Genomic DNA, 12,534 nt, shown 5'->3' on the forward strand with positions numbered 1-12,534 from the left:
GGGCCCAACCGTCACCTTCCATCGCGACCATTGTGAATGACTCTATTTTCTTTCAGTTAAATTCAAGTGTATGCCCAGCGGTTCAGAGGCGGCGACTGAGCGCATCACACCTTATATTTTTGACATGTCCATGTCGTATCCGAATTGAAAGATATACGATTGCAATTTTCGCTTAGCGAAGCTACTTGTTTGCTGAAAACTCTTCCGCGTCATCGTAATTATCCTGCAGGCACCCGTGACCACCTTGCACCACCCGAATTGACCAATTGGACTGGATTTCGTCAGGTAAACAAAGCGAACAAACGAAAAATCGCCTACACATATCAACAAGTGTCTGCGGAAAAATCAAAATACTTATTATGGTCAATGACGTAAGGTTGGTATGAATAATATGCTTCTATTTTAATAAAATGTGATGATCATTTTAAAATATTTTCTCCTTTTAGTTGACATTGAAGAAATTGGGAAAATGTCTAAACACGATCGGACCAAGTCGGGCGGGCTGCTGGAAAGTATTTTTGGGCGGCCCAAAACAAAGAGCAAAAGTTACTATGGCACAATCTCAGGTCGACCAGTGCCCACCGAGGCCGATGTCGATCTACAGGAGCTGGAGGAGAAGATCAAACAATTGACCGAGAGCGAGGTGGATCAGAAGTTCATGGAGATCTTGGAGGACATGAACATCCCCAAGGATAAGCGAGCGCCACTCACGCAGAAGCCAGTTGGCGAGAAACGAGATATGATTTTCATGCATTTAAAAGGTAAATCAGTTGGTGAATTATGTCTCCATAGGCTTTAGCTGGAATTTGGCGGTGGGTGCTCGGTATTTGCCGCCAAAGCGCGCAGATTAGGTCATTGGACATTCTATGGCGGTTACGTCAAATGCCAGATAATAAGATTGATTTCGTTACTGTTTAGGCGTTGATTACTCAGGGCTTATGTGTCGGAAAGTTTGGTTGGGTTCAAAACAACTGTGACAGGTGTTTCCTCGCTACAGTTTCCTGCCAAGTGGAGTTGGGAACTCAATGCGAGTCGTGAAGTGCAAAGTATGTTTGGTGTGTTTAGCGCTTTGGCCGTTTGGGATTTGCAAGATAATTTGCGGAAGTGGCTTATGAACATGGAAGCAGTCATTTGACAATATTTCTGTTAGCTGATATCAACACATAATGTGGCAGAGGAAGTTCCTAATTTGAACAAGGAGCTCTAAAGGGAAGAGTGTTGTTCTAAGTATGGCCGAGATTGGAAGATAATACACAGTCTGTCCCAAAGTAAACAGGACTTTTTCAAAATAAGAACAACATGCATGGCTTGGAGCAGCATAGCGCATGTCTTTCATCGGAAAATGAAGTTTTCCGAACAGATAAAAGTCACAGGGTGCCAGGTCAGGCGAATACGGAGAATAATTGATAAAATGCGATTTTTGCTCAAAAAATCGGTGATCAGCGTCGATCGATGAGACGGTGCATTATCGTGCAACAAACGCCAACTCTCTTCCTCACGATAATCTGGCTAAATGCGACGAATACGACGCAACAGGAGCTTCAATACACCAAGATAATATGGCACAGTAACTGTTTGGTGCGGTGGAACGAACTCATGATGAACAATACCCTTTGAATCGTAAAAACCAATGAGGATTGTTTTCGCTTTTGACTTCTGAAAACGAGATTTTTTAGTTGCTGGCTCGTTTTGTGGTCTCCATTCAGCACTTTGACGATTTGTTTCTGGTTCGTATTGGATACACCACGTTTCGTCACCAGTAACAATGTTGTAAAGGAAGTTTTTGTTGGTTTCTAAGCAATCTCTGGTCAACAGGAGTCTGTGCGGCACAAAGTGAGAACAAACCTTCCGATAACCAAATTTTCATAATGGGATGAATCGAATCTTTAGACATTCTCAATTCCATTTTCGATAAAACGCAACGACGATTTAGGCTGAATTTTGAGAAAATCACGTACTTTTTCGTTGCTCTCTGGCATAATAACGAATTCTGCTTGGCCAACATCAGGGTTGTCACTGATGTCTTCACTACCGTTTTTAAAGCGCATATACCACTCATGAACTCTTCCACGGGATAGACAATCATCACCATATACTTGTTGCATCAATTAGGCGATGACAGTTTTACGGTTTCTTACTAGGGCGGAGGCAAATCGTCAGACGCTGCCTCACCTCTGCCCTGGGAGCAGCGTGACCGAAGCGGCTCGCAGATGTTGAGTGCTCCTTTATGTAATTCGCAGAACACAACATGACTACGAATTATATTGAGTGCAAATCCGCCTTATTGACCAGGGCTTGGCCAAAGCTGAAAATATTTTTTTTTCAGAATTAGTAAAAAGGTGTACCTTTCGAACGCCGATAGCCACATCAACATGGAGCCACATAACAATACAATAAACATACAATACAATAAACAATAACGGATAAGATTCTTAGAGAAAAATCAACCCAAGTGAGGTACTCGCGATGCACAGCACAAAGAAAGTGGTCAGCCAACAATTCAATAAGAGATCTTCTCGACTTCCGGGGTCACCGAGGAGAAACTATAAAAAGTAGCTGTGGACGAATTGGTGATAATAAGGTTTTGCGATTGGATCGCGTTCCGAATGAAGTCCCTGAAGTTGGTTCCACGCTGTCGGATACGATACAGCTGCTTAGTAAACAATCTACGACCTTGACAAGCATTCAGTACGCCGTTGAAGCTTCTACTTCGGTACCACAGTCGAATGGAATCTCTCTATCGGCAGTATCAACTGTTTCTAATTCTCCTTCTGCCAAGGATGACTTAACCAAACCCAGAGATTCAGCACAATCACTGAATTCCCCCGAAAACGTGAATCGCAACACTGGCGCAGTACCAAAAATGCAACAGCATTCGACCAGACTTTGACTTCTGAAAAGGCGTTTCCTACTGCGGCTAACAGTGTAGCCTCAGCAACTTTAAGGAGCCTGTGCACCAGGCCTCTTAATCTTAGTTGATTTCATCTGCAATGCTTTCCTACAGGGTTGCTTCAACGGGCTCTACACACCTGAATCAGCGGCCCCTATGCGACGAGTTACGGTCGACCGAGCCTCCGATTCTGCCTCGTTCCATCGCACATTCAACGGGACAATATCCGCAGCCTCCTCAGCACATCACGAATCGGAATATAGCAACTTCACTTTTTGATATCGTTCCCGTCGCCAACAAAAGTCCACTTCCACGTCCACGCTGCTATATACCCTGGTACTTCGTCCGCCCATACCAGCATAAAGAGCAAAGTTGGTTTACTTTCTCCACTATCCTGCGTCAAACTGATAAAAAACATCAATATGGCCCGAGTGATAGCGCGTTCCAAGGTCACTTATCCTCAAATTCGTGAGGCAACCCTTCTTTCTGGCCTGAAGGTGTATTCATCAAGCCATACACACCGCCGGCCTCGCCGAGCAATTTAACTGGATTCATGTTTACTGTCCGTCTATTTTATCAGAATGTTATGGGTTTAAGAACAAAAACTTGGGACTTCAATTTATCCCCGCTGGCTCAGCAACATCATGCCATCTATATCTCTGAAAGCTGGCTGGACCATGCCGTATTAAACTCCAAGCTCCCCGACGGTTACTCCACTTTCCGCTGTGACAGGGACCAGGATGCATCTAGTAAGTACATCGGCAGTGGGGTCCTAATTGCAATAACAGATACACTCCCCGCTAAACTCGTCTTCTCCTCCTCTAGCTTTCCTTTTGACTGTGTTGTTCTCTCCCGTTCATTGTATCTTGTGTATACGTCCCCTGTGCTTGCCCTTCTCATCTATATGAAGAATTGTTTGACAGTTTGTCTAAACTCTTTACTGTCAGATTCTCTTCTCTCCCTTTGCGGATATTTTAACCTCCCCATGCTCCACTGGCCTTCCAATTCCTTCCAACACCTCTCCCATTCTTCCCTTCTACTTTCTTCCTTTATGAATGCTTGCTCTGTCCTAAATTTCAATACCACCAGAAACTCCTTGGGCCGCACTATCGATCTCTTCCTTTCCAACCTCCCCGAGTATCACCTCTCTTTATCTGTTTGCACATCCCCGTATGTCAAAACTGACGCTCACCACCCCGCGCTTGAATTTAAAGGGGAGCTCCCCCGTTCAACTTCCAAAACCGCAAAGCCAACTTTGACGGTCTGAACGTAGCTTTAGCGTCTTTCAACTGGGTGCATGTATTACAATATACTGTCTGATCTCCTTTTTTTTTTTGGTTTGGTCAACAACTTGCATTCTACATTGCAAGCTGTCTTGTCCCGACGACTATCAACCTCTGACCATTTTGTGAACTATTATCTCCGTTCTCGTGAAGAGATATCCACGAACTTCAACTGCTCTTACTCTCTTACAAGGTCCTCCCACTCACAGTACAGGTCCTTGTCGTCTCCAAGCACGTTTCAATTGCGTTCTGGCTACAGGCTCATTCTATTATTTGTTGCTATCAATATCTGCCGTAAAGGGTTTATTCTTTCATGATATATGGTTCTTCATCTTACTGTCAGATATCCATATTGTTGAGTATGATTGTGCCGTAGGTGACCGATCCCACTCATATGGACCTCTTAATTGTTAACTGTAAAAACACATTTCCCTCTCCCTGTGTTTAATCTACAACAAAAGTCTAAAAGAATACTACTTTCCCCGTCTCGGGAAAGAGGCCCTTGTCGTCCCAATCCTGAAGAGCGGAGACCCTTCTCTTGCTATGAATTACCGCCCCATCTCTCTTACAATGACTGGTTGAGAAGCATTTCGGTCACCTCATTGTCAAAGTACAGCATGGTTTCGTGAAACATAGATCTACCGCTTCAAACTTTCTTGTCTTTACCAACTTCATTGTTAAATGCTTTAATTTACGACAGGAGGTACATGTTATTTATACTGATTTCTCCAAACCCTTTAATACCGTTGACCATAATATTCTCCTCTCCAAACTCTTTCTACTCCACTTCTCTCCCTCAATCATCTCTTGGCTTTCCTCCTATCTTTCATACCGTCCCTGCAAAATTTCTTTTCGTGGTTGCTCATCTCGTTCCTTCTCTCCTTCCTCTGGCGTTTCCCCATCATCTATACTTGACCCCCTACTCTTCCTGTTTTTTATCAATGAACTCGCCTTCATCCTCACCTGTCCGTGTTTGCTTTACGCAGACAACCTTAAATTATTTGCCTCTGTTTCGTCTCCGTTGCACTGTGCTCTCTTGTAGTCCAACCTTGATACTCTGCTCCATGGGTGTTCAGTTAACAAACTGGAACTGAATGGCAACAAATTCCACTGGATGTGCCATTCCCTTAAACCTTCCCCAATATCCTTTTCCTATTCTCTTAGTGGACAACCCCTTTCACTACTGACCTTCTTCCAAGACCTGGGTGTAATATTCGACGACAAACCTCGTTTCAATTTCCACTTCGTTGTCATCATCAATAGAGCTTCCAAAATGTCTGGTTTTATCCTACGTTCCTCCTCCGACTTTACCTCAATTCAGCCCTCCTTAACATTTTTCATCTCCCTTGTCAGAAACATTCTTAAATGTTGCTGTGTAGTCTGCTCCCCCTTCCGCATCCGTGACTGTCGCTCTCTTAAAGTTGTACAACGCAAATTCACCCGGACCATCTTTTACAAAAAGAACCTTCCACTGGTTGACTATTCGTCACGACTCCGCACCCTCAATGTCTCCTTCCTGCAGGAACGCCGTATCTTCCTTGATATATGTACCCTTTTCAAAGTGCAATTGCCTGATGGACTGCTCTGCCAACTCGGATATTACTTTCTGCAGCGCCTCTCATAACACACGTAGGCCGGACATTTTTTCGAAGTACCCTTCGCGGAGCTCCAGATTTACTCCCCGATCCCGAGGCTACGCCGGTCCTACAACACCCTACAGCTTGGGTCCTTTGACTTTGTCTCCTCCAATTTTAAGCCTAAGGTAAGTCATTTACTTGCTCTTCCCTCTGAGAACAATATGTAATAATGAATTTGTTTTCTGTATATTGTCTTCATTAAGTGGTGGAAGGAGTGTTTCTCGCTTAGTGGAAGATGCAGAGGTTGGTTCCAATATCGAAGCTGCATGTTCTGTTCCATCGTCCGAATTTTGTGGTTGAAAAGGTGGCCTAGTGCAGCAGTGCCCTTTTAAGATTTCCAGTTATGGTTTCGATCAGGTAACCGTTTTCATGGGACAAACTTCTTCAAAAGACTCTTAAAATAGAGTAATTCAGAGTCCTCAATTGACCTTCTATCGCCAAAGGATTCTTGATTGCCTAGGAAGCTGCACTTTATTCCCAGGAAGTTCATTAAACATTTTCCAGTCCGTCTTGGGGCATTCTAATATCTATGGATTGGATTGTTAGGTCAATTACTTCACTTCTTCTTAACTCCACGACCATCATGAAACCAGCTCTTCTCTAGGATTGCACCTGCTACTCCCCCAACAAATATCATAAACTATTAAAAGTTCAAAACCACTTGATTCTGCATAGACTACCAGATCCCTTAGTTCTTGCGTCCGCGGAGGTCACAAAAAGCCATGAAGATGGCCGCAACGGTCAAAGCAAAATGTTCCTTCAACAAGATGATGTACCGTGTCGAATATCGATAAGTATGATGTTCTCAATTTATACAAATTGAGATTTGAATTGTCTTTATATTTTCACGGCATTGATTAGATTTCGTTTTTCTCAATCGGTAAAAACATATGTATATCAGGGAAACAGATTTGAATCAAATAAAAAATTCTTCATCGGAATAATCCTACCTTCATGAATGAGGAGCTATTGATTGTGTAATGAGTGTACAACAAACAAAGCGACAATATTTGACGCACAGAAATCCCAGGCATTACCGTAATACTAAAATGCCGCAAAAATTCGCTAGTATAAAAACGGTTGGACAGAAAGTGGTTGAAAATTTAGCTGCCAATTCGGGGTAATTTTAAAGAAATTAGAAAGGGACAGAAAATACTCATATATTGGCACTCCTGACTAAAAAGAAACAAAGTAAGAAATATGGGCGATAACTTTTGTTTGACCACTTTTCGACAATGGGTGCCAGCACTATAAAAGTTCGCCCCCACTTGAATGCAGCTCCCGTTCACACGCGCTCACACGTCTCTATGCTAATCAGGCTCGGAAAAGTTTGGAAGGAGGAGGTTCTTTCGGTACATAAGTCCCTCTCAGATCCAGTGTCTTTGGACCGCGTCAAAACCTGAAAATTGAAATGGTAATATGACGTAAAAGCGGAAAATAGAAAGATAGCAATTCGACTGCGCGCATGCATTCGGAAAGTTCGAACCACGGGTGTTGCGATCGAGACGGAAGGCCACGACGGACCACATTCATAATCGACATTTTTCCTGCCTCAGGCTTTAAGGTGGCACGACCTTCGAAGTGCTCACCCTACCTCGGTATCCTTTAATGCCAAATTTTATCTCTTGACCTTGATTTTTTTAAAATTATAAACATGTTATGTTACTAAAATAATTTTTCGTGCGTTCAACGTCGTCTTCCTTCCGTTTCCTCGCCAAGCCACTCAAGTTTTTCTTGGTCTGACTCTCGGGTGCACAGTGCTAGGGACCTTATCATTGTTTCGCGAGTTGAAGAATTAGTTGGAGCGCGATTGTCTGAACTTCAGCTTGAATACATGCTCTATAACTTACAAACAAAAACTTAACTCGTTCGGCGCCTGTAACGGAGAGACAGAACTGTCGACGTAATGCTTATCCTTTTTACGAACATGACAGGTTTGGATCTGACAATCTGGCTTGGCTTCACGTGCATTTGACATCTCAAACTTTATGCTATACGCCTTTTTCCCATGAAGCAAAAGTTCCTAAGTTTTATTCTCATCCCACCTTGTAGAGTAGGTTCCTATCATTTTCTTTGGTAATATACCTCACGGGTTTGTCGTTTCTTGGGTTCGACTTGGGATTTAACATATCATCTCGTAGGTTCTTGCCTTCCAGCTCTCGCGGCTATAAGCTCAAAACTCTTATCGTCTGAGCTTCTAAGGAATTCCTTCCCCTGTCTCTAAGTGGCACGATAAGCTCTTTGTTCAATTTTTTGAAGAATTTGATAATTTTTCTTCTTCGTGGGAATTAAGCGATGTGTGAAATGAAACTTTGAGGAAATAGAGCCTGTTGGTCTAAGTTGTACCTATTCCGTTCTCGATTGTTAGTCCTCCCTTTTTTGCCGGATTCTAAAGTATGGGCGGACCTTCATGATAAATTTTTCTATTTTCTTTAGGTTTAGGAATAGCTCAGCTCTTTTGGCTGATCGTGGTCAACTTGGATGCTCCTTTGGCCATCCAACGAATCCAAGAGGGGTTAAATACTTCTTTTTTTACTTCTTCAACTAAAGTTCTTCAGTTAAGATGTCCGAAATACAATTTTTTGAAATTCTCATTGCAGGCAAAAACTCATTAGAACATCGCTCGAACTCACGATTCGAAAAACCACTAGACTACATTGAATATCTAAGAGCCGGCGAGCACAGTGAACAGAAAATCTACCAATGCCTGGAAAGTCTTCGGGTGGCTCTAACGAGCAATCCCATCAGTTGGATCAAAGAATTCGGCGAAGAAGGCATAACCGAGATAGTTGAATTGTTGCGTAGAAGTAAGCAAGAGAAGAACTTCGGTCGTATCGAATTCGAATGTATACGCTGCTTGAAGGCTGCCATGAACAACACATGGGGCTTGAATCTTATACTCAAACCCGATCAGCACGCCGCTGTTCTTCTACTCGCACAAAGCTTAGATCCTCGCAAACCAAATACAATGTCTGAAGCGCTCAAACTTTTGGCCAGTTTCTGCTTGGTGCCTGAAAGAAATGGTTATGAGAAAGTATTAAGCGCTATAACGAATGCTCAGCCGGGAACGAATAAGAGCGGTCAGAGATTCAAGTCGATAGTTAATGGTCTATTTGTAGATGAAAAGTACGATTCAAAGCGTGATCTGTGCTGTCACAGCTTGATATTCATAAACACGATCACGAATACCCCGAGTGACTTGAATTTCCGATTGCATTTACGATGCGAAATAATGAGAATGGGTTTATACGAGAAACTCGATATACTAACGGATATTGTTGAGAAGAGTAATAACGACAACTTGAAGAAGCACTTTAAAATATTCAACGAAATTCGCGAGGATGACTTCGAGGAGTTCTTCCAGAGATTTGACAATGTTCGTTTCGAAATGGACGACATTAATGACTGTTTTGAAGTACTTAAAAATTTAGTGGTTGACACAGCATCAGAGCCATATTTCCTTTCAATACTTCAGCATTTATTGTATATAAGGGATGATCATTTATTTCGCCCAGCGTACTATCAGTTGATTGAAGAATGTGTTTCGCAAATTGTCTTCAACAAGAGCGGTTGCGATCCGAACTTTGAGAGTAGAAATTTCAATATAGACACATCCGTTCTTTTGGATGAGCTTGTGGAGAGGTCAAAGGTGATAGAGGTGAAGAAAACTGAAGAGTATGAGAAGCGAATTGAGACATTAGAAATAGCGAGACAAGAAGCAGAAGCCCGCGCTGCTCATTTAGAAGAAAAATTGAAACAAATCGAAGAAACTGGAGTTATACCACCAAGTGGACAAGGTAAACTTCCCAAAGTAAATATCCCGCCCCCACCGCCCATGCCTGGCGCTGCTGGAGGACCGCCTCCACCTCCACCTATGCCAGGAGCCGGCGGTCCGCCTCCACCCCCACCTCCGCCGTTTCCAGGTATGCCACGCGCTCCTCCTCCACCTCCAATGCCAGGAATGGGTGGTCCTCCTCCACCACCCATGCCTCGAATGCCACCGCCAATGCCCGGAATGGGTCCGCCACCTCCACCAATGGTTGCTGTAAATGTACTTCCTCATGGACTCAAACCCAAGAAACAATGGGAGGTGAAGAATCCCATGAAAAGAGCGAATTGGAAAGCAATTACCCCTCAGAAGATGTCAGACAAGGCGTTCTGGATAAAATGCCAAGAGGACAAACTAGCTTCGGACGATATTCTAGCCGAATTATCCGCGAAATTCTCCTCGAAACCTGTGAAAAAAGACAACAAGGATGCTGTAGATAAACCCGCTACTGTGAAAAAGAACGTGGTTGACTTGCGGGTGTTGGACTCGAAAACAGCTCAGAATATTCTTATATTACTACAAGGCTCCCTCAAGCATCTCTCATATGAACAGATTAAAGTCTGCTTGTTGAGATGCGACACTGCATTGCTGACATCAAACATTCTACAGCAACTTGTCCAGTATCTTCCGCCCGCAGACCAATTGAAACGCTTACAAGAAGTGAAAGCAAAAGGAGAAGAGCTTCCAGGAGTTGAACAATTCGCGGCAACAATTGGAGAAATTAAAAGGCTCGGACCTCGCCTGCATAGTTTGAATTTCAAGATATCACTGCCTGATATGGTTCAAGATATTAAACCCGACATAGTGGCTGGCACTGCTGCATGCGAGGAAGTTCGAAAGAGTGCCAAATTCGCTAAAATACTAGAACTAATCCTGCTGCTGGGCAATTACATGAATTCAGGTTCGAAGAACCAACAAGCATTTGGCTTTGAATTTAGCTTCCTAACAAAACTCACTAACACTAAGGATTACGAGAATAAGAAAACTCTTCTCCACTACATCGCTGATGTTGTGGAGAAGAAATTCCCTGATGCCCTTACCTTCTATGACGATCTATCGCACGTTGACAAAGCCTCAAGGGTAAGTTTAGAGACAATACAAAAGACAATGCGACAAATGAACAATTCAGTGAAAAACCTGGAAGCTGACTTGAATAACAACAAAGTACCTCAATGTGATGATGATAAATTCCCCGAGGTGATGGGCAAATTTGCGGTGAAGTGCAGACAACAGGTAGAGGTCTTAGGCAAAATGCAAGTTCAGATGGAGAAACTCTACAAAGACCTGGGCGACTACTTTTGTTTCGATCCCGCCAAATATGCTATGGAGGAATTCTTCTCAGATATTAAAACCTTTAAGGACTCCTTCCTGCAAGCCCATCATGAGAATGTGAAACAACGTGAAGAGGAGGAGAAAGCACGACGACTTCGTGAGGCACGCGAACAATCGCAACGTGATTTGCTGGAACGACAGCAACGTAAATTGGCTTTAGTTGATATTGATGCTGCACAAACTCAAGAGGGAGTTATGGATAGTTTATTGGAGGCGCTACAAACGGGATCGGCGTTTGGAAATCGTGACAATAGACAGAAGAGGAGACCTCGACCTGCGGGGGCGGAGCGACGAGCCCAGTTGAGTCGAAGCCGGTCGAGGACTAGAATTAACCAAGGGGTATTAACAACGAGAGAAATGATTACGAATGAAGTTTTAAGTTCGGCTTAATTGAAAGGATTCTTTATTGTTTTGTATATAAAGGTGTATGTTTTATATTTGAAATTTTGTAAACTTTACACTGTTATTTATACCTTTATTAAAAGATAATTCTGGTGCCAAATCAGTTTTTTAGTACCATAGAAACTTGGTGTTGTTGGTTTTTATTTCCCTTAATTTGAATTACGAAGACGTCATGTCATCCCTGGAGATCCTTCTGGGATTAACACTTTTCCATTTGCACATACAAATGCAAGCAATGAAGACTATCTTCAGGATGGTCGGGAGTATCAGTGAGGCGGGGAGCTGCCTAAATCGAATGAAGATTGATATTCCTTCTAGGCAGCAACCCGAATTATTGATACCAAGGGATAACATGACAACAAGGTTTAACTTCGATGAGGAGTTTGAAACATGTTGGGATAACAAGACAAACTGGAAGAGTGTGGCTGTAAAATGCGGCTTAAATCAGCAACTGATTACTTGGTACCCTGACGAATCCCTCACAGCAGAGGAAGCACTGTTTTGACGCAACAAATTTCTAAGACTGACTTGATTGCTGCCAGACGGGCGTGTAGAATCCAGGCGGCTAGAATCTTTCGAACCAGCCCGTAAAGTGTACGAAGGATAGCAGTTCGCCCACCTTGCAACTAGAAATCTTTCTGAAAGGAATTGTTTACCTAGTCTCCGAAGTTTGGTTCTAGCTAGAGCTCTGGTTAAGTGGCTGCCTTCTAGATCAGACTGGATTATCTCCAGGCAGCTACAGTTTATTGCTTGTAGTGTATCGATCACCAGACCGTTCTAATTATTTCGTGAAGAGAGGTTTATGGATTTATCTTTGAGGTAGACATTTTGAGATTTGGATTAGGATTTCATGTGTTTTGTGTTGGTGTTGTCTTGCGGCGTCCTATGTATTTTATTGCACGTAGGGCGGGAGTTGGCTAGTAGAAAGGTTTCATTGCATTTCTCCTCACCGCGCTGATTCCGGTTACCCCGTTCGGAAGTACCGTCACCACGTACTCGAGTAGGTCGATCAGACCTGAAACTGCATAGGACTCATCTGAAGTGGCTCTTGCCACGAAGCCTCACTAGAGATTATCTGTACCAGATGGGCGCCGGGATGGCCCTCTGAGAGCTATGTCCCAGAAGAATTTCTGGAAGATCTACTCTCGGTCCGGTTATTTG

At 43.2% G+C, this 12,534-nt stretch overlaps 1 protein-coding gene across 1 annotated transcript; it reads left to right on the forward strand.

The window, feature by feature from the left end:
• Positions 1-97: 97 nt before the first annotated feature.
• On the forward strand, positions 98-11,496 carry LOC119655858 (protein diaphanous). Its single transcript, XM_038061982.1, has 3 exons — positions 98-376; positions 447-761; positions 8,411-11,496. The coding sequence occupies exons 2-3, from the start codon at positions 470-472 to the stop codon at positions 11,359-11,361; spliced, it is 3,243 nt and encodes a 1,080-aa protein (XP_037917910.1). The 5' UTR covers positions 98-376; positions 447-469; the 3' UTR covers positions 11,362-11,496.
• Positions 11,497-12,534: the final 1,038 nt, after the last annotated feature.

This window comes from Hermetia illucens, chromosome 1 (genome assembly GCF_905115235.1).
Source record: "Hermetia illucens chromosome 1, iHerIll2.2.curated.20191125, whole genome shotgun sequence".
Lineage (NCBI taxonomy): Eukaryota > Metazoa > Arthropoda > Insecta > Diptera > Stratiomyidae > Hermetia > Hermetia illucens.